The sequence below is a fragment of the Pteropus medius genome, unplaced genomic scaffold (assembly GCF_902729225.1).
Source record: "Pteropus medius unplaced genomic scaffold, Ma_sr-lr_union100, whole genome shotgun sequence".
NCBI lineage: Eukaryota > Metazoa > Chordata > Mammalia > Chiroptera > Pteropodidae > Pteropus > Pteropus medius.
In genome coordinates, this window is record NW_024340701.1 from 5991102 (window position 1) to 6017731 (window position 26630).

Here is a 26630-nt window from a genome sequence, read left to right on the forward strand (position 1 = left end):
CCCCATTTTAAAAAAGTTAAGGACCTTGAGCTCTTTGAGGGTAGAGACTACAACTTTTGTTATCTCTAACAGCTAGCACAATGATGCACACTATAAGTGCTTAATATCTGTTCAGTTAATGAACACAAGTATTGTGCTTATAAACAGTTGACATCAAAAAGCATATAAATCTATCAAATTGCATTGTAGTTAGAATTTAAACTAACAATCCAAAAATACTACACATTTGTAACATACAGCATATACCTTGTATACTCCTAGTGCTATAGTACAGTGGCTTACAAACATTTTACTTTAATTCATAGAAATAGACTTTACATACTAACTCAGTAAATATATATATATGCATATATCTGGATATAACTCTCTGTGTATATATGTATACATAATCACATATAAAATATAGAAATATACTCAATTATATAATTTATATTTGATTTTAAACACACACACATACACATGCACTGGTGAAACACATTTCATGAAGTAATACTTATCCTTACTACATGTAATGCATTCTGATGTTTCCTAGTCTCTATTTCATTTTTAAAAATTTTTTTATCATGACCATTGAGTAAATTTCAATACCTATTACAACTTTGCAGTCAAAAATTTAAAACCTTGACACTAAAATAATACCCATCATATAGGGGAAGCAGTAAGTGGAACACTTGCCTATCGATTCTATTTAGGACAGTTTATTCCTCACGGTTATTTCTGAAACAATCAGAATCTTGAACAAAACTAGGCAATCTTGTGTCTGGCTCTCTCATGTACCTGTTACTAAGCCTGTGTTCTTCTTCAGTCTCTGCATAAACTTAGACGATATAAAAAAATCGGTCATGCAACTAACACAAGCTCTCTGGAAATTGTGCAAAGGAAGTGCAATAAACTATCAGAACACTTTCAAAATACTTGGATAAAATAGTATGTATTGTATAAGTACAAACATATAGATTTAAGGTCAGAGGTTCTTTGTTTTGTTTTGTTTTTTTTTTCCTACAAATACTAGGTAAGAAGAAGAAAATGCAGCATGTTAGAAAATTTTATTTCAGTTATTCCTCTTTCCAGAAAAGCTATAGTTTAAGCTTTAGAGAGCAATGAAAGTCTCAGACAGGTTTATAACCAGATTTTCATTTTTATAGACCAAAGGGAATATACTGCCCTCTGCGGGAAAGACACACAAGCCACTGAGTCAAATGTAAGAAAGTGGCATGTTTATTCTTAAGGTTTGGAAGTCAGATTCAAGGACATAATTCCTCCACAGATACGAAATACATCTGGCACACTTGGTGGTACAGTTTACTGAGGCTATTTTCCCTGCTCACAAACGGTTTTATTTTCCCAATGATAATTTATAAAACCCAGAAGGCTTTCTACTTTTTTTATTTATGCTCTTTCATTTGAAAGAAATCTACTTTCAAAAAAGTCAAAGAAAATAAAATGAAAAAACAAGCTAGAGATTAGGAGAAATTATTTGCAAATCAAATATCTAACAAAGAACTTATATCCAGAATATATTTTTAAAAACTTGTAATTTAATAAAAAGACAAACAACCTAATTTTTAAAATGGTTAAGATTTAAATAGACATTTCGCCCAAGGAGCTATGTGAATAGCTAATAAAGCGCATTAGAAAAGATGCTCAATATCACTAGTCATCAGGAAAATACAAATTAAAAAAACACTATGAGATACCACATTATGCCTACTAGAATGATTATAATAAAAAAGATAGATAATAAAGTGTTGGTACAAATGTGGAGAAACTGAAATATATTGCTGGTAGGAATGTAAAATGGTACAGCTACTTTGGAAAACAGTTTGGCAATTTAAAGTTAAGGAAGAGTTAAACATAACTTGATAATACAACCTATTCCATACCCAAGAGAAATGAAAACATATATTACACAAAGAATTGTATGCCAATGTTCATAGCAACATTATTCATAATAGCCAAAAAGTTGAAAGAATTCATATGTCCGTTAACTGGTGAATGGATAAACAAAATACCTTATGAACATTCAATGGAATATAACGTTCATACATGTACAACATGGATAAACCTCAAAAAACTAATGGTTTCAGTTTGTTCAAATTCAAAATAAAAGGAATGGGTTATGTCCAAAAAAATAATAAATGGAGCCAGTTTAAAATGGAGCTGGGAGCTGCCATGCCAGAGAAGTTGCCTTGGCAAGTCTTATGCTTCAAACCTTTGGAATGTTAAAACGGGGCAAAATCACCTGTGGACTGTGCTTAGGGCAACACTGTGTCCCAAAGAACTGTTTGCAAAGATAACAAGAAAGCAGTTATTTTAACTACTGGACAGAAAATTAAAAACATGTTTAGAATTAATATCACTATGTTATCTGCACCAATAGAAATGCCTTCCTTCTATTGATGTAATTGTTCCCCTTCCCTTTCTCATAAATACTCATCGCCTTTGTCTCTTAATTGGAATACTATTTGGGCCTGAATAGCTATTCTTATTGATGTCCAATAAACGCTTTTCTTTTGGTCTGTCACTTTGAAAGTCCCTTTTATTTTTAAGTCAACAGCTACATTGCTCTCTACATTCCTGTCTAACCATCCTGCTATCATTCTATAAAATATTGTCTAGTTATGAAGGCCTAGAAATAACAAAGCGAAGTATCTATCTATACACTGGACCTACCACAGCATGGCATATGCATCTATATAAAAAACAATTTTCTAGTTTAAAAAAATAAAGGTTGCCAAATAAGCAAAATTGATTTCAAAATGAGAATCACAAAAGAGAGATACTGGGTTATTATTTATAGAAATAAGCAACACTTAGTTGGTATTTATGTATCAAACACTATGTTAAAAGGTCTCAAAGGTTTTGCCTCCTTTAATCCTCACAGCAGCTCTAGGGGTATTGTTAATTCTCCAATTTTAAAAATGAGGAATCTGATATTAAAGTGATTCAGGTAGTAAGTGGCAAAACCAGCTCTTAAATCTAAATCACCCAACTACAAAGCCCACACTCTTGACTATGACTCCAGTGATTATCATCGGTTGTATTAGATGTATGATAGTTTAATTTATGACAGGTGACAAGAAACCAGTTTGCATAAAATGACTGAAAAAGGAATAAAAAAACTAGGCAGAGAGAGAAGTTGAGAAAGTATTATTTACTAAAAGGACGTGACAGCCCATTTGAGTGTTATTTCTCACTGGTGCAAAGACTTACTGAACTGATTTCCTGCTGTGAATCGTGCAGGTGCTGCTGAAGAGGACCCAGCTGAGCCTTCCCTGACTCCACACTCTCCTCTAGTTCTGCTGTCTCTTGCTGTAGGCGACTCAGCTCTTCCCTAGCTTTGGCCAGCTCTTCCTCATAAGTGGAGATCTGTGATTCTTGACTAGTTAATTCAGCTTTCAAGGATGAGATCTATAAAATGGAGGTGAATGAGAAGAAAGGGGGATTAAAAAAAGAAATGTCATTAAAATGTTCCATAATGCAGTATGTTTATTTGTCTAGTTTACTATTTTCATGTTTTTTGATGTAAGGTTTTAATAGAACAGAGCAATTAGGGAAAAAAATGGAGAGTTGTAGACATAAGTACCATATTTTCAACTAAAATTTAGAAAAATAGTATATTAAGTACCCTATTTTCCCTAAAGAGGGCCTATAATTTCTGAATGAACCATGTTCCATTTCCTTCATGTGCCCAAACTATTGATTAGAGTGCCACCTAAGAACAACAAGAAGCAGAGCATGTTTCCATTTTAAGCCAGGTATAGATCCGCAGCAGTAAATGGCCAGACTTTACCAGCTGGGCCTCCTCAGCGCATCTCTTTCTGACTTCCTTGAGTTGCTCCTCCAGCTGGGCTTTCTGCTCGTCCAGTCCATCAAGGAGTTCTTGTACTTGCTGTTTCTGAGCCTGTAGCTTTTGCAGATTAGTATTCTCCCTTTGAACTTCATCTTGAAGATCCTGAAATATAAGAAAATTAACATATTTATTCTCTTTGGAGGCAGAGTTGAAGGTTAACAATTTCTAAGAGCCTATCTTAAGGGAAAATACCATCTTGTCTTATTAAAGATATTGTGTTGGTGGACTGGAGGACTCATGACTTTAATTACAATCTTTACCTAAGGACCTCTTTCTTGGACTCCAGATTTAGATGTCCAAATTGCTTACTCACATCTGTGCTAGCATGTCTGATGGGCTTCTCTAACATATCAAAAACAGAACTGGCATTTCCCCCACAAATCTGCCTTATCCTCAATCCTCTCCCTTTCAGTTTCTCTGGCCAAAAAATACAACATCTACTTTGACTCTTTTTCTCCTATCTCATCTCCAATCTGTCAGCAAATATTGTTGCTTCTTCCTTCAAAATATATTTAAAAACTGACCACTTTTTTCTTCAACCTCGGTCCAAGTCACTTATATCTCTCCCGGACTGCTGCCTTCTAACTGGTTTCCCTGCTTCCACTCATGCTACCCTTCAGTTTATTTTCAGAACGACAGCCATGTTAAAAATCCATGTCGCTTCCCTACTCAAAACTCTACATTGCCTCCCTACCTCCCTCACTATGAAAACCGAAGTCCCACCTTCATTTCCTACAGCTCCCTTCCTTGCTCGCTCCCTTTCAGGCATACCGACCTCATTGTTGTTCCTCAAACATGCCAGATGTGTTCTCTTCTCAGGATCTTTCACTGATTATCCTTTCTTTCTAGAAAGTTCTTCTCCCAGGTATCTATATGGCTCAACCTCTCATCTCTTTCAACTCTTTGCTCAACTGTTTTCTTCTCAGTGAGGAGTTCCCCAGCACCACCACCACCACGTCCCTCCCCACTCCTAATTCTCTAGATAATATATATATTATCTATGTATGTATATATATGTATATATATATATATGTATATATATATAATATTCCTCTGACAATTAGGGTTCCTCATCTGAACCACAGAAAAGTAGTCATTTGAATGACTACTTTGCCAATTCTCCCAAGAGAATTGTACTAGTACCACTGTAGATGCATAAGAAAGAGGTTAATTCATTATATATAAATGATTCCATGAAGAATTAGAAATTACTTCTCTCCAGGAACCATAGGTGAGAAAGAAGAGAGGATTGATAACTCTAAGGCATGTGTTGGCAAGAGGTGAGCAGAGATCTCAAAGAGGGTGAAGGAAAATTGTAAACACAAATTTTTGAAATAACCATCTTTTTAATAACATACTATTCAAAGGTCCCAAAAATTATTCATTAGAATAAGAATCTAAGAATAGAAGAAAAACTTAATTACAATAAGGTCTCTTAATTTATTGCATGTTATACAAAATAGCATGACATCATCTTCATAATAACAAACATTTTCAATAGTGCTTACACTGTGCTAGGTACAGTTCCAGGCTGTTTCCATTTATTAACTCACTTATAAGGTAGGTATAATTATTATTCGCATTTTACAAATGAGAAAACTGAGGCACAGATGGACATGTAACTTGTTCAAAGTTATAAGTTAGCAAGCCATGGATTCGAACTAGGTTCTGACTCTAGAGCCTGAGCTCTTAATCGCTATGCTATACACTGTCTGTAGACTGTCTCACACATGTGTGCCACTATTTTTCAAATACAGGCATACTTTGGAGATATTGCAGGTTCAACTCCAGACCACCGCAATAAAGTGAGTTAGACTAATTTTTTGGTTTCCCAGTGCATATAAAAGTTATAATGTAGTCTATTAAGTGTGTAATAGCATTGTCTTTAAAAACGATATGCATACCTTAATTTAAAAATACTTTACTGTTAAAAAATGCTAACCATCATCTGAGCCTGTTGGAAAAATGGCGCCAATAGGCTTGCTCATCACAGGGCTGCTACAAACTTTCGATTTGTAAAAAATGCACTATCTTTGAAGCATGAAAAAAGGAGGTATGCCTGCATATGTAGATGCTTCTGTAATTAAATAAAACATTGAAAAATGCTTTTTAAAACTAGTTTTATCTTATATTTTCTCAACCAACTGATTAAATCTAAAAGTATAACTATCATGCTGCTTTCTTCAAAAATGTCTTTAAAAAGGCCGACACATGAATGATTTTGAAAGACTCTTCTAGTGCCAACATTCTAGTCTATGTGATTATAGATTCATAATGGTGAGCTCCACTAGTAATTTTTTTTTAACAGTAAGGCATATATATATTTACACTGTGTGTTCGCATCCCACAATTAGATTTCTTTCTGTCACTACATACTTGACCCCCTTTACCCCATCTACCTCCCCCACCCCCTATCCTCTGGTACCCACTAGTCTATAGTTCATGTCCATGAGTCTGTTTGTCCTGTTCATTTGTTGCTTTTAGGTTTATATCCCACATGTAAGTGATATGTGATTTTCAACCTTTCCTGTCTGGCTTATTTCGCTTAGCGTGATTACCTCAAGGTCCATCCATGTTGTCACAAATGGCAGTATTTCATCTCTTCTTATGGCTGAGTAATATTCCATTGTATATACGTACCACAGCTTCTTTATCTAATCATCTATCGTAAGACACTTTGGTTGCTTCCATGTCCTAGCCACTATGAATAATGCTGCTATGAACATCAGTGTGCAAATATCTTTTCGGATATGGGTTTTCAAGTCTATCATTAATTTACCAGCACTGCCTAAATTTTTTTCATGCCTAAATTTTTAGTCTTACTTACACTGTTAGCTGACCCATATCCAAATACAGAGATATAGCTTTAGACATGCACTTGGCATTGCTCACTTTCACTGTCCATCCCTTGATTCATAATTGCTTTTTCTGCCTTTGTTTCTTTCTATTCTAAATGTCCTACTTTCTTTAAAAATAACTAATCGCAAAGGAAAGCTCTTCAATCACTCTGTTTCAAAAATATATGATGGTTTCCTATCTGGAGACTAAAGTAATATGGCTACAAGACACACCAGAACCTTCCAATCTGAGTGCCAAGTTATCCTTCTTCTACTATCTTCTCTTCCTCACATTCACTTGAGCCCCATCCTCAAAAGATTCTCTTCTTTCACCAACAGACAATATACTTCAGCGTCTCTGTGCCTTTTCTAAGCCATTTCCTCTGCCTTGAATGCCTTCCCCATCACTGCTACCTGGAAACTACTCATTCTTAGGGCCTGGCCACATATAATCTCCTCTTCTCCACCGTGAGCTTGTTTCACTGTGCTCTTATAGAAGTTTGTACCTCACCTCTATTATCATACTTACTATATCATAAACTGCTGAAGGACAGAGCTAATGCCTCACCTTTCTTTGAGATGCTACAATCTAGCACAATGCCTAGCACATTCCAAATGATTAATTAAGTGTTGACTAATAACTAGGACAAGGATTCTAGTATCTGGGAGAAATTATTGGGAAATGTGCCTGAGGGTGACAGAAAAAAAACTTTATGTTCTTTTAACATGCTGTGAAAAACTTCACTCTCTATTTATATAGCTAAATATTCATACTAGCCTCAAACTGACCTATGATAAAATGTTTTTTTGCTAAATTAAAATAATACCTAAATTTCTATACTGATTCACTATTTTTATAGCGTTTAACCAAAACTGATCTGACATTTTAAATTTCCATTATATGAAAATAACCTTTACTGCTTTAGCATGTCACTCACTGTAGCATATAGCTTTTTGTGTTTTTAAGCTTATGTATTTGTTTTTTACATTATATTATGTGCTATTCGTACTCTTCAGGAAGGCAGAATAACTGCTTCATTTTAACACAGCAGCTTGAATAACTGCAGCTGTTTAAAATATGGTTATAATTCAACTATAAAATATTTTTAAAGGACTGCCACCTGCAGATATAAAGTAATTTTATTTTGCGGGGGGAAGACAATTCATTGTAAATACCTTATATACTATTCTGGATATATTAAGCTATATGAAATTAGTGTATAGTTAATATATAATAATACGCTGGCCTAAAAAGCAGTTTTTAAGAACCCTGGGGGAAAATTTTTCCCTGTCCTTTTAATTAAAAATGTTCAGAAGTGGGAATAGGAAAAGTATGTTACCTATCTCCATTCTCAAATATTATAATTTCCCATCCTCTCTCAAATCCCGAAGAAAAACCTTGGACTTCACATCCCTAATAATATGTAGTCTTTATAATTAGATGTAATTTTGATGTCTCTACTTTTATTGTAAATGTAATAAATATAAAATTTACCTTAAAAGGGTCACATAATATAAGAAAATTTCTAAGACATAATGCTAATTTTTAGAAGCTAAATACAAAGGCATATATGATAGATCACCAATAAATATAAAGCAATTTATGTATATCCATAGAAAATATAGCAAAATGTTAATGGTTCTCTCTAGAATGTGAAATTGTGGAGTTTAAAAAATATTTTTCTATATTTTATAGGATTACTAGAGACCCACATTACTTTTGTAATAGAAAATGTCAAGCAATGTCAAAAAATGACAATTTCCACATCGATATATTAGTATCCAGAAATACATGGCTATTTTATTTTGGTACAGATTTGCTTACCCTGAGACTAAGTGAAGGCAACAAATGCATATCTACGCCCCTGCCGTCCCTTCCCCCTTTAACTAGGGCAGTGGCAGGAACTCCTAGCAAACAGTATCTTCCACTAAACTAGGATAATTTTCTCTTCATTTAAGAGATAGCTCTTTGGGAAAATCAGTGCATGATCCCACCACTATCAAATGTCATCCCATCAAGTAAATGACTGAAGAAGACATTTGAAGATACCTTTGTAGTTAGGCTCTCTTTCCTTTTTTCTTTCTTTTGCTTTCAGAACATTTCTTTATTAATTCTGTTTAAATTAGAGTTACTTTCTTGCTTATCTTTCCCCTTCCAGTGTATCTGAAAATTGTTTCAATATTGTGTTGTATAGCTAGAAAAATGGGTTACACATATTTTAGCCTGCATTTTCTTCATGTAATATTTTATTTCATTCTGATGTAGCTTTATATTTCGGTTCCTGTCTTGAATTATTAATGATATTGATGAGTTTTTCTCTTAAAAGAGACCTTTGTGTTTAAAGGTGAATCTAAGATACAGGGGTTTAGAATACGTTGACAGTGAAGACCTTAAGGACTCTGAAGATTAATTTTTCAAATGACATTATCACAATTTTTAAACATTAAGTAGGGTTTGTAAAATTGGGCTTCATTTAAGCCTTCTGCCCCTTCTATCTTAGGTGTTTTGCTAGTCTGATAATTTAGAAACATGAAATGATATAAGTAAACACATCAATTGCCTTATTAATAAAATTCATCAATTGCCTTACTTTCCCTCCAGCTTCTAAATGGAAAGAAGCTAGCTCCAGCAATAAAAATTTGCCTGGGAAAAACTTGCTTGAGCAAAATTATTTTACAAGTAGAATGAATGGTTCCTGTAAAACTTGTCTACAAGAGAAGTATCCTTTATGATCTAAAATGATCATTCACATAGATAATTTTTCTTTTTCTATTACACAAAATTTTATATATTCTTTTGTTGTAAAAAAAATAAATTAATTAATTAACAGTACAGTTAATTGAATGTTCCCTGGATCATTCCTCCTATCCTACTCCCTTCCCTAAAAGCAATACACTGGTCGGCAGTTACGCTCTATTTCCCATAAGCATGCTCTACTTGCTTACCTGTGCCATCAACAACAAAAGAAAGGAGGACACAGCAATTAGAGAATGACAAGGATGAAGTTACCAAGACTACTGAAGTACAGTGCCAAGGTTTGTTGCAGAAAAACACCAAAGCTAGTCACATCCAAGTTTCCTTATCCAGGAATGAAGAGATCCTTGAGCTGGGATCTTGACTTTATTTAAAATAAAATTTCAAGAAAAATGTCCTGTTTTCTAGAAATCATACAAGTTACTGACAATAATAAATTTATCGCCATCCCTCCACACCCCATGAAGCACTACAGGAGTAGTGAAAATAAAAATTTAAACACATACATAAAAACTCTTATTTATATATTATAGAGTAAAATAATTTATTTTAGTAACCCAAGTCAGTTGCACAACTAAAGAAGTAACTTAAGTACTAAACCTATGAAACATGAGCAACATGAATACATTTGCATTTGTTTCAAATAAAACAGTAAAAAAAAAAAAGAAAAAGGACACAAATTTGTGAGTAAAACATTTACTTATATTTAACTGATTAAAAAAAAAAAAACTCTATAGACTAAACCAAACTAGAAATAATCAAGTACATTCACTATGTTGGCCTAATTCTCAAAATGGAAGTTATAGGAGTATTCTTGATAGAAAAAAAAAAGTATCAACTGTACAGCAAGATGCTGAAGTCGAAAAACAGAAAGGCAGTCTATTAAACTAGGTGCATGTTAGAAAACCTCACCAACAACCTGTCTTTACTTCCTAATCATATGCGTCCTAGCATGTTCTAACAGCATTAAGCTCATGTATCTAATTTTAGTTCCACCCAAAATATGTCATCCCTCTTCATTTAAGAAAAAAACAACTAAGTGAACTAAAATTTTTAAAAAATGGACAATTACTATGAATTACTGAATCTTTACTGATATAGCATAAATAAGTGGGAGCTTCTTTTGCATGAAGATAGTATGAACAATATGGAAAAGCATGATTCTTCATGATACCTACTGTGCTCCCAATAGTTCTGCCTGTGGTTTCTGAGTGTGTCTTGGCCTATTTTTAATTTCATGCACAAAACTGAACTTCATTCATTTGTTGTCAACCACTTCCTTAAATTTACCTCCATCTAACAATACATTACCAAATATAATAAAAGATATGATCTAAGATACAATTTCTAAGCTTAAGGAGCTCACAATATAGGCTAGAAGAGACTGGAATCTATATACATATACACACTAAACCAGTACAATAAGGTAACATACTGTACATGCAATATAAGTGGATATACTCTTTGGAAGTTTCGACACAGGAAAGACTGGTGTCAACTGAAAAAACAGAGAAGGGAAAGTTTTAAAGAAGTGGTGGAATTTGAGCTGGGCTTTAAGACGTGGGTAGAATTCACATGAGCAGGGAGGTAGGGAACATTCTGGATTGCAAGGACAAAAAGGTATAAGAGTGGGAAAAAGAAGGAGGATGCACAGGCACACAGTTCAGAGGCAGAAAATAAAAAAATAAGTAGCAAAAGAGAAGGGTTTATATCTTATCTTTTTTTCTATTTTCTACCTCTAATATTCCCAGGTGGTATGGCATCCTCCCATCATTAACAGTGGCGGTGGGCAGCAGTAAATATTTTCACATCTGAGAGTCATAATACTAAAATTAGTTTAGGAAGAAAGGCAAAAAAAAAAAGGGGGGGTAAGCATTTGTGATTTGATTTTAAATTTTTAGGTGTTAGGTGATAAGGGTGGCAGTAGTGAGAAAGGAAAACACTGACGGAAGTAGGAAAGTTCAAAACTGAAGCCAATGTTTTTCAACAAGATGAGATTTATTTTAGACATACTGACTTTGAAATGATAAACACCAAAATGCCCAACTAGAGATATAAGACTGCTACTCAGGAGATTTGAGGGCCTGATAAATATTTGGGAGTCATTGGCATGGACGACAGGGGCTAATGAAAAGGAAGGAATTGGAGGGGGCGGGGGAGTGTGTCAGTCCCCAGCAAAGACAACAGAAGCAAAGGGACAGAGTACGAGAATATCTAGGAGAATATAATCCAGGAAAGCAGTAACCAATGGATTGGTCCTGAGGAGAAAAATTAAAGCACTGTCATATAGGTTAACAGCACACTAAGTAGGATTACTGAAAGGACAGGAAGGAAAAAATGGCCACAAAAAAAAACAACAAAAATATAGAAAAAGAGTTTGGTAGCTAACGTGGCAGCAATATCTAGGGAAGAAAGGTTATTTTCAAACTGGTGAGTCCTATGTGCACACAGCCTGAAGTGAAGATACAAGTCACAGATAAAGAGCTTGACAATGAAGGGAGGGTACTAAGGAGATGACATAAGGTACAGAACACTATTACTAATCAGAACATTTACTGAACTCTTACCCAGTGCCAATCACTCTGTGAGGCACTTTACCTGCATTATCTCATTTTATTCTCACAGCAACTCTAAGTGTGTGGTATTTTTATTATCCCACATTGCAGAAGAGAAAACCAATGTGTAGAGCTGTTAAATTACTTAGGATCACAAACCTAGGAAGAGCCAGAACCGGGAACTAAATTCAAGTGTGTCCGATACCAAGTTGTTCCTATAAACTTTTCTGCAAAACTGAAGAAAGCAGACATATGAGAGTGAATTTCTAAATGTTTGTTGACTACTCAGGAGAAAAATTTTAATAAAATTGTGCACAGGCAGATTAAGGTAGAAAAAAGTGCGGGTCTACCTTCTCTCCCTAACAACAACAAAAGCCCAAACCATAAACATTCGAGACAGAATGGTCTTTTATAGCCTTTTCCCCTTGGATTACTTTGGGCCTCATTTCTCCGCAGAACTTGATACACTAGCATTGCTTATCATGAAATTAAATTTGAAGTTAATCATTGGTTTGGACTTCAAGAAAAAAATCTGGAACTGAAAGTTTTCAACATGTAATTCACGGGACAATAGAGAGAAAACAAAAATTTAGAATTCAATTATATGGACAATTTCTAATTTTACTGAATTAGGAAAACTATATAAATGCAAAACAAACAAAAACAAACTAGTCTTTTGGCACTTTGGTCACATTTAAAGAAGTTTTGAAAGTTTAGTTTCTGCCTTGAGATATGAGCTCATATAATCACTACCTATGACTTAGGAATATGGAAAAAAGCAAGAACACTCGGAAAAGACAATTTTGGATTAGGCAGACACTCACTGATAGGTCAAAATTCCCTTCTCCCCTGATGTCTTCATTTTGGCATTTCTCATTACTATCACCATTATAAAGCAGCGTCAAAAAGCAGTGAAGTACACATTCTTTGATTCTGCTATTTACTAATAGCGCCAGTAAACTGCCTTTTGCCAGAGAAATTAGAAAATAAGCACTAGGAGTTGTGGTTACTTAACAGATTTTAATTATCTATGTATTTCTTAGTCTATGTCTCATTTCAAATGGTAAATCCAAGTTAATTCAATAGGTAATGAAATCCATTTATTACTACTTCTGGTAAATTGTCTTGTGCTTCAGAAAATAGAAAATGATCACTAAGATGAAAAGTTTTAATTACTTGTAGATGTCAATTATCTGTGTCATTCTTAGCCTAGTGTCTCATTACCATGGACAATGCAGACATGTGTATTGGAATGAAATGAATAATGAACCTATTAATGCAAAGCTTTAATTCAATTTCTTTTTTTAATGAACTTATGTTCGACCATTACAACTTGATTTGTACCAATAATGCCTTTCACTTACAGCACCTTATGCAGAAAAATTAAACAATTTAGACTTCTTCTGCCAATCCTACACTTGAGATTTAGCAAAGCTTAAGACTTAACATATACTGTACCATCACCACTAAGAAAGATAAGCAAATCATGAAGAAATTTTGACTGACAGTAAAACTATAAGGAATCAAATATTCAAACATAGCTCATTTAGCCTAAAAGGAATCATGTAAATTTTAATGTTTGTCTAAATTGGCTAAATTCACATCCTCAAAAGATGCAGTAGGGAAAACCAACATGTACACAAATAACAAAATATTGTCTATCGCAAAGAACTTCATACTTTGAAATATTATCTGTCCAAGATTTTATCGGTAACTATATCTATTTCTTCATATTCAGAAAACTTTTGTAATTATTTTTTCTTCTATTCTTAAACTATTTTCAGCAATAACTGCTTAAAGTCTGTGAAGCTCAAAAACTACAGAAAAATAACATAATTGACATAACCCCACTACCACAAAGAGAAATATATTAGTGATGATCTCTTGACTTCTGTACCACCTTTAGGAAAATTATAGTATATATAGTAAATGCAGTCATTCAATACGAGAATCAATTTCCAATAAGAAGTCTCTCTGGCTTCTTCCTTAATCCCTCAGTAAATCATTCTCCCCACCCTAGCATCGTCTGCCTGGTAGACAATCTCTGGTGAATGTCTCACAGCAAAACAAATCAATACATCTAACAATTTAGAGCTTTCACCCATTTAAAACTGAGATAAGCAGGGAAATCCAACACACAAGTAGCATGTTAAGAAATGACCATCCATGAGCTATTAATGGCAACTGCTGCCAGTGCTTCTACTCCCAGCCTTCTGTGTATGCTGGTGCAGCATTCAGGAATCAGTGCCCCAGTAACATGGTCACATGCAATGCTTACTGTTCAAATTGCAACACTGCCTGGTTTTCTATATTTTTAATGTTTGAAATACCCCTTTTTGTATCATTTCTCAGTCAGAAACTGAGGTTTTATATTTTCTATTTGTAAAATGAAGCTTCTTAACATAGCACTTAATGAAAATGAATTAAATCTCTTTAAGCCAAAGTTTAAGATACCCTGGCTACTGAGCAACTTATAAAATACTATTTTAAATTGTTCCATATCATTTCCACCTTACTAGTATTATGAAAAACAGTCTTTTAAAATACTAAGTCTCCTAGCTAACAAAATCTCACATCTATGAAAAAGCAATGTGCATTTTCATGGTGATGATGACGATTTTACTACTCATTTAATTTTACTGCTGTAATAATGTTTACATCATAAGTCAAACTTACCTTTAATGATATAATAAGCAGGTAAATATTATCTTTAAAATACTTTCAAAACTATAAATTTATGATGAAAAATAATCCTTTCTCATTGCCGTATGATCTTCACAGGCCAGAATTCAGAGAAAAACAATCATTGTACACAAGATAAATATTTATATCACATATACAAATATAACAGGTATTCTTTGACCTATTCATCAACATCACAACTATCACATAGTAAATGACCCTATACGTCTAAAATGAATTCTCCTAATTCAGAAATAGAACTGAATTTTACAGTTCACGTACCTGAACCTCACACGTCCTCTGTTTAATGGTATCTTCTTTCTCCTTAAGGTCCTGTTCCACATTATTCTTTTCCCTAGAAGACCAGCAAACAATGCAAGAATATTTGAGAACATCAGCTACAGCCGGTATGGTTATCCATCCTCCTAATCCTGAATCGCTTTTTAAATACATAGTGAAACATTCAATTTTTAAATGAAGGGCAGATTATTCTACCCTCTTTTAATTATTTATGGAACAGAAATCAATATAAGCTCTGTTCGTTAAAAAAAAAAAATCGCTTTCTCACTAAAATGTGATAAAAAGAGAATAGATTAAAAAAGGAAGAGGAGAAAAATAATCAATGAAACACTCAGGTTTCACTGATCTCACTGTTGCTATGGAAATGCTGTCCAATGAAAATTGCTGGTAAAAAAAGGAGGGGTTGCATCAGCTCTGTAAGCTTAACCCTTAAGTACCCTGTTAAATCAAATGAAAATGGCTAATAGAAATAGTCAACAATATTAAGGAAAAAGACATTTGCTGAAGTGTTAATTTCCCCTTAAATCACTGGTGTGTACCAATTTTAGAATGAGACAGAGAGAATATGGAAAAAGGGTTGCCAATACACAGGCCATTAGCTCTATCAAATACATCTGCTAAAAAAGGCTATTTTGGGATCTCCAATCAATCTCAATTGATTAAATACATAAAATAATGTATAATAAGTGAAAAAAGAATCACATTAGCAATTAACTCTTTCTGCTCTTCAGATCAAACATGCTAGGATCCACCTTAACTTTGAAATATCATTATCTAAATTCTTACATGCTTCCATCAGAGCTGGATTCCTAATGAATGAATCTTAAGCAATCTTAGATTCAGAATTACAAAATAAAGTTATTTCTTTTGAAGTAATAAATTTAACTGCCATTTGTATTAAAATCACACACACACGGAGTTTCCTTCACTTTCCTTTCTTTTCTACAAAATAAGAGAAAAAGCCATAGAATTCTGCAGCAATACATTTTTGGAAGTGGGGCAAGGGAGGTAAAAGAAAGCAATATGAAGAAGGGAGGATGGCATTCAAGAAGGAAATCCTCCAGACTAAGTACGGCAGTTTCCCCTTAGAGCTTCATGACCATATCTCAGTTTCATCCCAGACATAACCCAAACATAAGCTCAGGCTCCATTAAACTGTAGCATAAAAGGAAGTGAGAAAATTATACCAAAGGAGATACTTAATGGACAACTGCATGCTACATTTATATTTCTCACCTTTTGAGGTGAGATTTTAAACGTAGACAAAACTCAACTGTTTTGGATATGTAGGCACAATGTTTTCAGGATTTATATGGGAGAAAGAAAGCACAAGAATAAAGCCTCTGTATACTGCTACTTTTAAACACTTGAGATGGCCAAGGAGCTCACTAACCGTTTGTCAGATGGGTTGCAATGTGGGTCACGATGTCGCGGAGATTTTAATAAACAGTCCCTTACCATACGAATCATTGTTGCAGCCTGTTCCTCCCATACCTCAATCTACTTATTATAGAAAGGTCATACCCCACTTTCAGTCCTTGTAAAATTAGGTAAAATAGGAAAATAGAAAAACGTAGGAAGAAAAACCTAAATATACCCCACAAATTCTGTAAGCTCACTCTTGGAAATTTTTTCTTTCCTCCTTATGTGAGCAGAAGAGAGTTTTCAGTTCCGCTGCAGCATGCCAGAGTAAGTCACATGAAAAACTAGCCCCCTCCCCCCATCTCATATCTTCAGAGGCATTCCACACAAGGTCAATATCAATTCAGCTCCTGGTTTCCCACAGTAGACAATAACAAAAATAAAAAAACATTACACAGTATCAAAGATCAGCACTGCACACACTAATGAGCATGTCTGTATTCAATCCTTTCTGCTCCACTGTTAACTGCTTTACTGACTGTGTCTGCTCAGATCAAGTGTACCTGCAGGAAAACAGGGCTGCAAGACAGTAAGCTGGCTTAAAGGAGACAAGACAGAAGAATGGGAAAGCAAAAGAAGGAAGCTTGCTTGGTGAAAAAGGAAACAGATTACAAAGGACTCTCGGTTCTAACAAGCAAACATAGTCTATATTTGGGTAAAATGGAGGAAATTTAGCAAATACAAATTTCTCTTCATAATTTTGGGTGTAGGTGGGGAGTAGTGGTGATGTCTCCAAATATATCCTGAAAACCATTCCCAATTAAATAAAATATGAGACTCATTAATTTTTCTTAGTATTGAAATCCATTAAATTTAAATTTTTGATCTATTTTTACCTAGTAAACATCTGGTCTCATAAATTCCTTTTATCATTAAAGCCAAGTAGTATAACATACACTACTAAACAGGAAACTTTAAAAAAAAATAAAATTGTCAGTTATATTACTTTCTATAAAAAAAATAACATTACAATTGAAATTGTCCTATAAATCAGACTGAAAATCAAATAATTTTGTCATTAACTTAGATTATAATTTCAGAGATGCCAAATTGTTATGCTGTAGTATTCCACAACTCAACCTCTACAGCTATCCTTCTCATTTCAGGCAAGTAAAAACATCTAAACACATTTAGGGACACTAAGGATGCCTGGTCATATTTCTTAGATTCTTCTCTCTTTCAAATTAACACATATATTTTTCTAAAGGTCATGGATGTATAAGTAATACAAAGCATTCTGCTTAACATTAGCAATTTAAACATTTCAATAAAAAATAATACTTAGATGCAGTTTCCTAAGAAGCCCACCAATATAGGTGGATAAGACAAACAAAAGATGTATTCTAAAAATAGGTATGTGAACATTTTGCCCAAAGCACTGTTCATCTTGGATGTCATGATAGGAAATAGCTATTGCCTTCACCTTAGTAATTTCCAGAAAAGGAAAATGAAATGACCCTATACACCCTCTATCTTAGACTATCTACCTGGTCCTATTCACTCCTGAGATGCTAGTACACCCTGAGGAATCCACAAATACCAAAGCCATAAAGGCCAGGCACAGAGCTTCCTGGTATTTCGAAGGCTGACTGTTCTGGTTCCATGGAAACCAGTAGCTGAACCAGCAAGGAGAGCAAAGCCCAAGCTAGGCTTTTAAAAGCCTAAAATTGAAAACTACATAAACCTACTATGAAGTGGTCAAAAGCTATTCACAAGGACTGTTAGGCTCAGGGACCTGAGTCCATGCAATTCACTTCCATTTAGCCAGGCTCTGCTTATGGAGAAAAAGAAGTGAGCCATCTGTCTTAATTTTAATATAATCCCAATATTGTCAGAGCAACAGGATTAAATCATCTTCAAAGTCCTTCGCAGATACAGTTTTATGTCTTGTTTTGTGAACATAAGCATCTATTATTTTCCAATTGGAAAACAATAAAAACTAGAAACCAGTTGAAAACCAGAAAGTTGTGAAACCCATGAAGATATATTTTTCAATCCTAAGGCTTATTTATAAAAATCCGTTTGGGAACATTTAACCCTAAAGATTCTCTTATTATTAGGTAGCTTAACTGCCAATAAATCTAACAAGGAAACAGAAAAGCATGCTTTTTTCATTATGTAGTCTTCACTAAGGCATCTGGGTCTTACGGAAAGCAAGAAAAACAGGACTAAAAACTAGAGACCTGGATTCTAATCTGGCTCTGCCCTGAAAGTTTTTCTGACTCTGATTAAGTCACCAGCTTTCAGGGCTGCAGTCTTATTTTTCATTATGCAGATGCTACTATCTCTACTATCTTAAGATTTGCAAGGCAAAATGTACAAGATGACATGTAATTAGAAAAAAAAGCAGGCTCTGAGCCTATGCTTTGGTTGCTTTTTACTTATAATATTAACATTTCTTATAATTTTAAGTAACATTGATAAAGTAATTTTTAAATTTGTTAAAGGAAATTATGAGTTACAAAAAAAATTTAGAAAACATTGATCTAATACACAGTTGTAGAATATGTATTCACTGAAATCTCTGCCCAAAAATCTTGTCTAAATATTTGAAATAATCCAACAACAACTCTCTACTTTTAGAAACTCATTATACAGTTTTCAAATCATACAACTTGGAGTGAAATAGTTCAGAATTCAAATGCCAGCTCCATCACACATGATCTTAGTTAAATCACTATAGTAGCAGCTATTTGTTCTGGTCATTCTTTCCTTCTTCTAGGATCCAGCAATCCTCTGAGGAGATGCTCTTTTCCCCTCAACTATCATCTTTCTATCCACACAGGTCAAATAGAAGATGCCATCTTTTTATAGAATCAAACTCTGAGCAATGACCGGCCAAGGACTGGCTTCTGGCCAAAGCTCAACTGGTCATAGTACTCCACCCCACAGTCACAGGAATTAATACAAAAACAAGCCCACGACCAAAGCTAAGGCAGTCATAATCTTTAGATAGGATGCCTTTATTTGGAACTAATAGAAAACTACTATTACCACTACCATATCTTCTACTACTACCACTACTACCATTACACCACCACCACCACCACCGCTACTGATTACAGAAACTAACATTGATTAAGCATTTACTACATGATAGGTGTTACATGATAAGCAGTTTACATGGATTATCTCATTTGTTCTTAAGAAAAATCATTCCTGTGAAATGATGAGGATGGACAAATATGAGTCCAGGTGCTGCTGGCATCTGTTGTCTCATTTAAAGAATAATAGAATTTCCATACAAAGAAGCTGAGGTGAAAGGCAAGGAGACAGAGTCTTGGTAGGGCTGGTTCCTGTCACCCCTGTGATAGTTAACTGTACATTATTAACTTTGCTAGGCTATGGTACCCAGGTATTTGGTCAAACACCAGTCTGGATGTTGCTGTAAAGGTATTTTTAGATGAAATTAACATTTAAATCAGTAGACTTTTAGTTATTACCCTCCATAGTGTGGGTGGGTCTCAGCCAACCGGTTTAAGGCCTTTAGGGGGAAAAAAAAAACTGAGGTCCTCTAAGGAAGAGGAAATTCTATCTCCAGCCTCTTCAGACTTGAGCTACAACATCAACCCTTCCCGGGGTCTCCAGCCTACCAGCCTGTCCTACAGATTCTGGACTTGCAGCTCCCACAATCGTGTGAGCCAACTCCTTAAACTGAAGATACTATCTATTTTACATATCGTATGTGGAGACTGTTGAGAGGAGTGAAAGAGAAAATATACAATGGAACCAAATATATCCCTATGCAACTTTAAGACCTATCTACTGATTCAGCAAATATTGAATCCTACTACATATCTGTCACTGTTACACTTTAGGGATTCAAGAAACAATGTGACTGCTACCTGCCATTAAGAAACTCGCAACTCAGTGTATGTGAAGAGTTGGGCAGAAGAGTATTGCAATGCAGTGTACCAGGTGTCACAATAAGTAAATACGAGGCATTGTGGAAACCTGAAGATGGGTACCTGACTTTCCCTGATGAGGGTCTGAAAAGACTTCCTCGGTATCTGTGAAGGAAGGATCATTAATTGCCAAATAAGTTATGTTGATAGTAAGTGGTATGTTTATCAACAGAAATTATTCCAGCTTGGGAATGCTTTGTGAAGGAGGTGAGACTTCAGCTATGGAAAGAATGAATGTTGGGTAGAAAAATGACATTTCAAATAGAAGAGAGAGGTTATGCAAGAAAGCACAGAGGAGCTCAGCAAAATGGCAGACTAAAAGGTAAACTAAGAAGAATATTTCCGAAATTTGATGCAATACATAAGTCTACAATCCAAGAAGCTCAACGAACTCCAAGAGAAAAACCCACAGAGACCCACTCAGACACATCATAATCGAACTGTTGAAAGACAAAGACAAAATCTTGGAAACAGTAAGAAAGAAGAGACTCATTACATAAAAGAGTCCTCAGTAAGTTTATCGGTGGATTTCTCAACAGAAAAACCTTGAAGGCTAGAAGACGGTGGGAAAACAAATTTAAAGGGCTGAAAGAACAAAACTGTCAACAGAAAATACTCTGACTGGCAAAACTGTCCTTAAGAAAACGAGAAAGAAATCAAGATACTCCCAGATGAACAAAAGCAAGGGACCTCATTACCATTAACCTGTGGTACAAGAAATGCTAAAGGGAGTCCTGCAGGAATGAAAGGAATGTTTCTAGACAGTAACTTGAAGTCATATTAAGATATAAAAATCTCTGGAGATTTTAAATGTTGAGTCACTTCCTTTATGTGAAAATTAATTAAATTGCCTCCTTATTACCAAACAAATGCACACTACAATCTAGAGCTTCGATCTGACGATCAGTAATGCCATTCTTAAGGAAGTCATGACTGAGACTTTCTAGTATCAGGTAGTACCACAGATCTTCGCACAGCCAGAAGCCAATTAGGTTAAATTATATAAAAGAGTTCCAGATTCAATAATATAAACAATGCTCTCCCCAGAGCTAATAGTTTCTAATGGTACTGGAACTGAACTAAACTGAAAATACAATTTTTATAAATTCAAAATATATGCTAATAGTGCCTTAAATATTATTTAAAAATCAGTTCTCAAATATGATTGAGGTAGAGATCTATATAGTTAGGAACACAGATTCTGACTACATGAAAACATAGTTCCAGTCTCTCTTCAACTAGGGAGAGAGTATTCATTCAGCTACTCCAACCAATGTTTGCTGAGCACCAATTGAGTAAATGCTGAGCTCTAAGTGCTGAGCTGGGTGTTGGGGACGATGATGATGATGACTACTAACATGTATTGAGAATTACCATGTTCCAAGAATTACACTAAGCATATACATGGTATTATTCATCATTTCCATTTTACAGATATAAAAACTGAGGCACAGACAATTAAACAAGTAACTTGTCTAAGTCATGTCAGGAGTCAAACCAAGCAACCTGGTTAGAAAGCCCATGCTCTGAAACACTACACTGTCTGGCTTTACTAGAAATAAGAGACATTCTGTGCTATCACACAGAGCTCGGAGTCTATTGGGGAAATAAATATAACTCTGTATCATAAGAGAAGTTCTGAGAGAAGGAAATTGAGTGCTCTCTGAGCTGAGGTGCATATTAGGGAAGGCTTTTTAGAAAAGACTTGTCCATTCCCCATCTGAAAAATCGAGATACAACTACTTACCCTTTAGCAATGTTGCAAGAATTGAATAAGAATTTATACAGAGCAGACATAGCACAATGCCTAATAATTATCATTGTAATTATCAATCCTGTTTACTGGCCCAAGACCAGGGTAACACACTGGCCTGACAGGATGTAGCTTTTACTTCCTAAGGTTCCTGCTAAAAGGACAGAGACAGGAAGGAAGTGGAAGCTGGTAGAAGATAAAAAAATGTTAACTCCTGCCTCAGCACAATTCACCACCACCACCACCACCACCGCATTAAGTGACTGAACCAATTTCTCAGTAATTTCGCTTTCTCACTACCAAGAACTTCTCTATTTGAGTCACTTTACTTTCAGAACAAGGGCTCTTAAAAATGGTTCCATGGGTAGTTTTTAAGGGTCCGGTAACTCCTGAAATAAATGCAAAATGGTGTACTTGGATACACATGTTCTTTTTTTCTGGGAGCAGAATCTAATAACCTTTATCAGATTCTCAAAGGAGATCCCTAACACAAAAACAGATTGTCAAAATATGAAAAATCAGCCCACTAATGTCCCTGTGAGAATTAAAAATCCTTTTGTCTACAAAATCCTCTTCTGTAGTCTTCAAAATAAGCTATTATTCAGAAGCTCTTTTGCATTATTTAATCATTTAACATATGGCTTCTAATCCATCATAAACTTTATAGGAATTAAATCTGGGAAATATTCTTTTATAACAAACTTTGATTCATTCAATCAACCAACTAACCTATACAGAGATACTATGGTTTCAGGAAATGTGTGCATTAATTTCTAGACCTATCCAAATGAATAAGACATAGCTCCTGCCCTGAGTGAGTTCAAATTCTTAAAAAAGACATATTAAAAAGAGCCCACAATAAAATGTGGTGAGTAGTATCATAAAGGAATAAACTCTCTAAAAACATAAAGGAAAGAGTAACCAGTAATCAAGGTTTCAGAGAAGGTTTCACAAAGTAGATGGTATTTAAGCTGAACCTTGAAGCATGAGCGTAAGTTTACAAGATAAAAGGTGTGTTCAGGAAAAGAGGAACAGTAGGCTCAGAGGCACAGAAGAATAAAATAGTGGCATGTTGAGATGAAAGATAAGCCCACCCACCATAGGGTTGAAGAAGGGGAATGAAACTGAAATAGATTAGAGTACTATGCTTAACACTGAGAGTACAAGAGCAAACATACAGCATCTGCTCTCAAGAAACTTTACAGTGTTATAGCAGGAGATGATTCTACGTTACTTTGGGAGGTGGATAAGACAAAAGAATGGTCAGGATGCCAAGGGAACACCACAAAGGAAAGTGAACTAGATCCAGTTGGAAAAGGGGAGTCACTACGGGATCTGAGTTGTACTTTACACTCAGTTGAAGGTAGGATGGTAGGATGGTCAAGAGACTCTAAGCAGAGAGTTCATTAGGAGGTCATAGCAGTGATCTACGTAAGAGATAAAGGCTAAAACTAAGACAGAAACAGTGGAACAAAAAGGACAGATTTCAACAATACTGAGCAAATTATTTTCTCATCTATTATATAAGATGAAATAGAACACTGAACAAGCAAATAGTCCCTATGTTTAATAAGTACATAGTCCTGTAAGAGGTCCAAACAAAATAGACAATTATAATAAAGTATGGAAATGTTACAACAAGTGTAAATATAAAAACTATGTTAGATAGACTCATATAAGATTTGATAGATGTGGGGTTGGGAAGTAAAGTAGTCAGAGGATTCTCTTTCTGGAGGAAATGATATCTAAGGTGAGATTTGAGGATAAGGAGTTGATTAGCCAAAGGAGATGGTAGGAATGGTTTCAAGAAACATTTCAAAGACAGAAGAATAAAGATGAGAGGAAAATAAATCTCAGGTTTGTAGCCTCAGTGACTAGATGAATGGTGATATCACTGAGAGAGGAAAATAAGAGAGACAAGGATAGTGGTCAGAGGAAGATCAAGAAGTCACATCCTACTGGACAGTCGGATGAAAACACTAGTAGGCAATGAAAAATAGAGGTCTTGAGCCCGGGTGAGAGATCCAGGTATTTGATAAGATTATTATATTATATTACAACCATTGCTTTTCCTTAAGTTAAAAATATCATACTAATTTAATCTGACGGACATAATTAAATCCCCATATAGCAGAAATTGAAGGAATTATATAAAAAATTTAAAGAAAAAAAATGGCAAAAAGGCATCCTGCATCGAGCTCTCAATGTCTCATGTTTTCAACTAGAAACAATTTGGTTAATTAGAGATGAAAACAATGTCTCATTTTTTGATCAATAAAAGAGAACATTCTATACCCAACAACTAACTCTGGGGTTATATACAACTTTCCATATTTCCACTGATTTTGAATGCTCAAAATAAAATATTATTCTAAGAAACACATTCCTTCTTCATTAGGCTTTCCTAAATCATGCAAATTTTTATTTACTCCATCATCAAGAGGGGGAAAACAAATTTTATAAAGCACCATATTTATTACATACTCATTACAATTACATATTACAATATGTTGTTTATTTGCAGGTTTGGCCCCTGGACTAAAATTAAATATCTTCTAACAAATAAGAAGAGGCTAATTTTTTTATCAAATAATAATTTAGTAAAAGCCACAAATTCTATTTAAATTCTTTTTTTCTTGTTTTGTGGTTATATACATCAAATTTTGATATATTAATAAGATTTAAAGGCTGAAGAGTAGTACTATTGCACAGAAAAAATTGTTACTCATAATAACAAAAGCCAAAGTTTATAATGAAATATCTTGAAGACTTAATAGTAACCTCATACAACCATTTATAAAAGAGAATTTTAACAATCATAATTTTAGTACAAGTAGAGAAGTCTCATTATGATGTTACTGGAGTTGACAGATGATGGAAGTTTGCCTACATTGTAGATCTCACCTAAATAAAAGCCTGGGGAAAATATTTTCACAAATGTCAAATCATGCATAAATGTATTATACATTTATAAAATGTGGCTACAACCTAAAACCTAACAAGATTTTGGAGCTCTTTGATTTTCTTAACAAGACAGACGGTCACAAAATGTTAGATTTTTTTTTTTTTTATGTTGTTAGCTGTGATTCACTAAAAAAGACTGCCACTAGTATAACTTAACATTATGGTTACTAGAGGTTAGTGAAAGCTCAGTTGACCAAAATGTAACTAATAATTAAAAATGTTTGCACGGGCAAGAAGATTTTACGTATGATGCTCTACTTTCTATTAAAACTCACAATAAAACATTTCATACATTAAATAACTATTGCTAAAGTCAAGCAAGTCCTAGAATATTGGGGTATGTGTCCATTTTCAAAAGCCTAAGAAGCAAAGACAAACATTTTCAAATCTAGCTACTATTCGATGTACATTATACATAAGGCAAGGAAAAAAGTTAATGGACCATTTATGGACCATATAAAAAATGAAAAGTCTACACACCATTATAGATTCAGTAGTCAAATGTTTAGTTCTCCTATTCCTAACCAAAGTAATAAAATGAGAGGCAGACATATAACAGCAAGAACACAGAAGTAGAACTTATACAACCTGGGTTAGGTGCCAGCCAGCATGGTTGCTGACTGGATGTGTGACTTTGAATTTGATTTTTTTTTTCATGAGTAAGGAAGAAATTGGGACTATATGACATCCAAGGGGTTTTTGGTTTTGTTTTGTTTTACTTTCTAGGATTCCAGCATTAGAGGCCTATTTTTGAGCAGGAAATAAGAATTTGGTAGAATTTGGCAGAAAGCAGATATGCTCAAAACTAAACAATAACATTTAAAAAGGTGCCCAGACCAAGTTTACAGAATGTCGGGTATATTATTCAAAGAGGTATATAATACTAAGACTGATCACTGAAATTACTGTTGATTTAAAGCAAACTTGTGTCTAGCTGACATTTACCTTCCCAGAATTCATTTCTCCTCTGGCAGAATTTTCATGTGGGGATACCCCCTGACCTTCATATGGTGTTGGTGGCAACCTAACCCCCACCACTCCCAGGACAAGGTTCTTGAAAAATCACACTATATACATCCTTGGCCACTGAATGTTGCATGGCATTAAGCCAATCCAATCAGGTTGAATCTTAGGGCTTTTGCAGGACCTGCCAAAAGAAAGCCATTCCACTGTATACTTGAAATTGTAAGTACCTGAGGCTAGGTGTTCTATAGCGCCCCTGACAACATAATGGGAAAGTCTATTTGAGAATGGAACAATCCACTGGAAGTGGAAACAAGAAATGGAGAAAGCAAGAGAACAGAGTATATTATTTGAGTGCCAGTATGAAGCTATGTCTTAAGCCATCCCTACCTCTAAGGGGTCTTAGTTTCACAAGTCGACAAATTCACTCTCACTTAAGTTAGCCTAGGTTGAGTTCTTTCTTGCAACTGAAAAAACCGTTAACAACTAAGTCTCTCTACAGCAATCTCAATACAGTCTTGTAAAAGAGGAAAGATTATTGCCAAGTTCTTGTCATATAGTCCAGATAAATTATTTAATTCCCTTATGTCTCAATACCATCAATAAAATAAAGTATCAGCCATTATCCACCTCAAAGTATT

The 26630-nt window shown here is 34.6% G+C and overlaps 1 protein-coding gene across 4 annotated transcripts in view; it reads right to left on the reverse strand.

Moving 5' to 3' along the window:
- The window catches only part of EPS15 (epidermal growth factor receptor pathway substrate 15), a 110109-nt gene that overhangs the window by 26976 nt on the left and 56503 nt on the right, over positions 1 to 26630 (reverse strand). For 3 of the 4 annotated variants that reach the window (XM_039885818.1, XM_039885808.1, XM_039885827.1), the window contains exons 13-15: positions 14965 to 15037; positions 3794 to 3955; positions 3214 to 3411 (exon numbers count right to left, since the gene is read on the reverse strand). In XM_039885818.1, the coding sequence (XP_039741752.1) occupies positions 3214 to 3411; positions 3794 to 3955; positions 14965 to 15037 (433 nt within the window). Of the gene's footprint in view, positions 1 to 3213; positions 3412 to 3793; positions 3956 to 14964; positions 15151 to 26630 lie in introns of those variants that run through there. The other variant, XM_039885835.1, reaches the window with a different exon arrangement.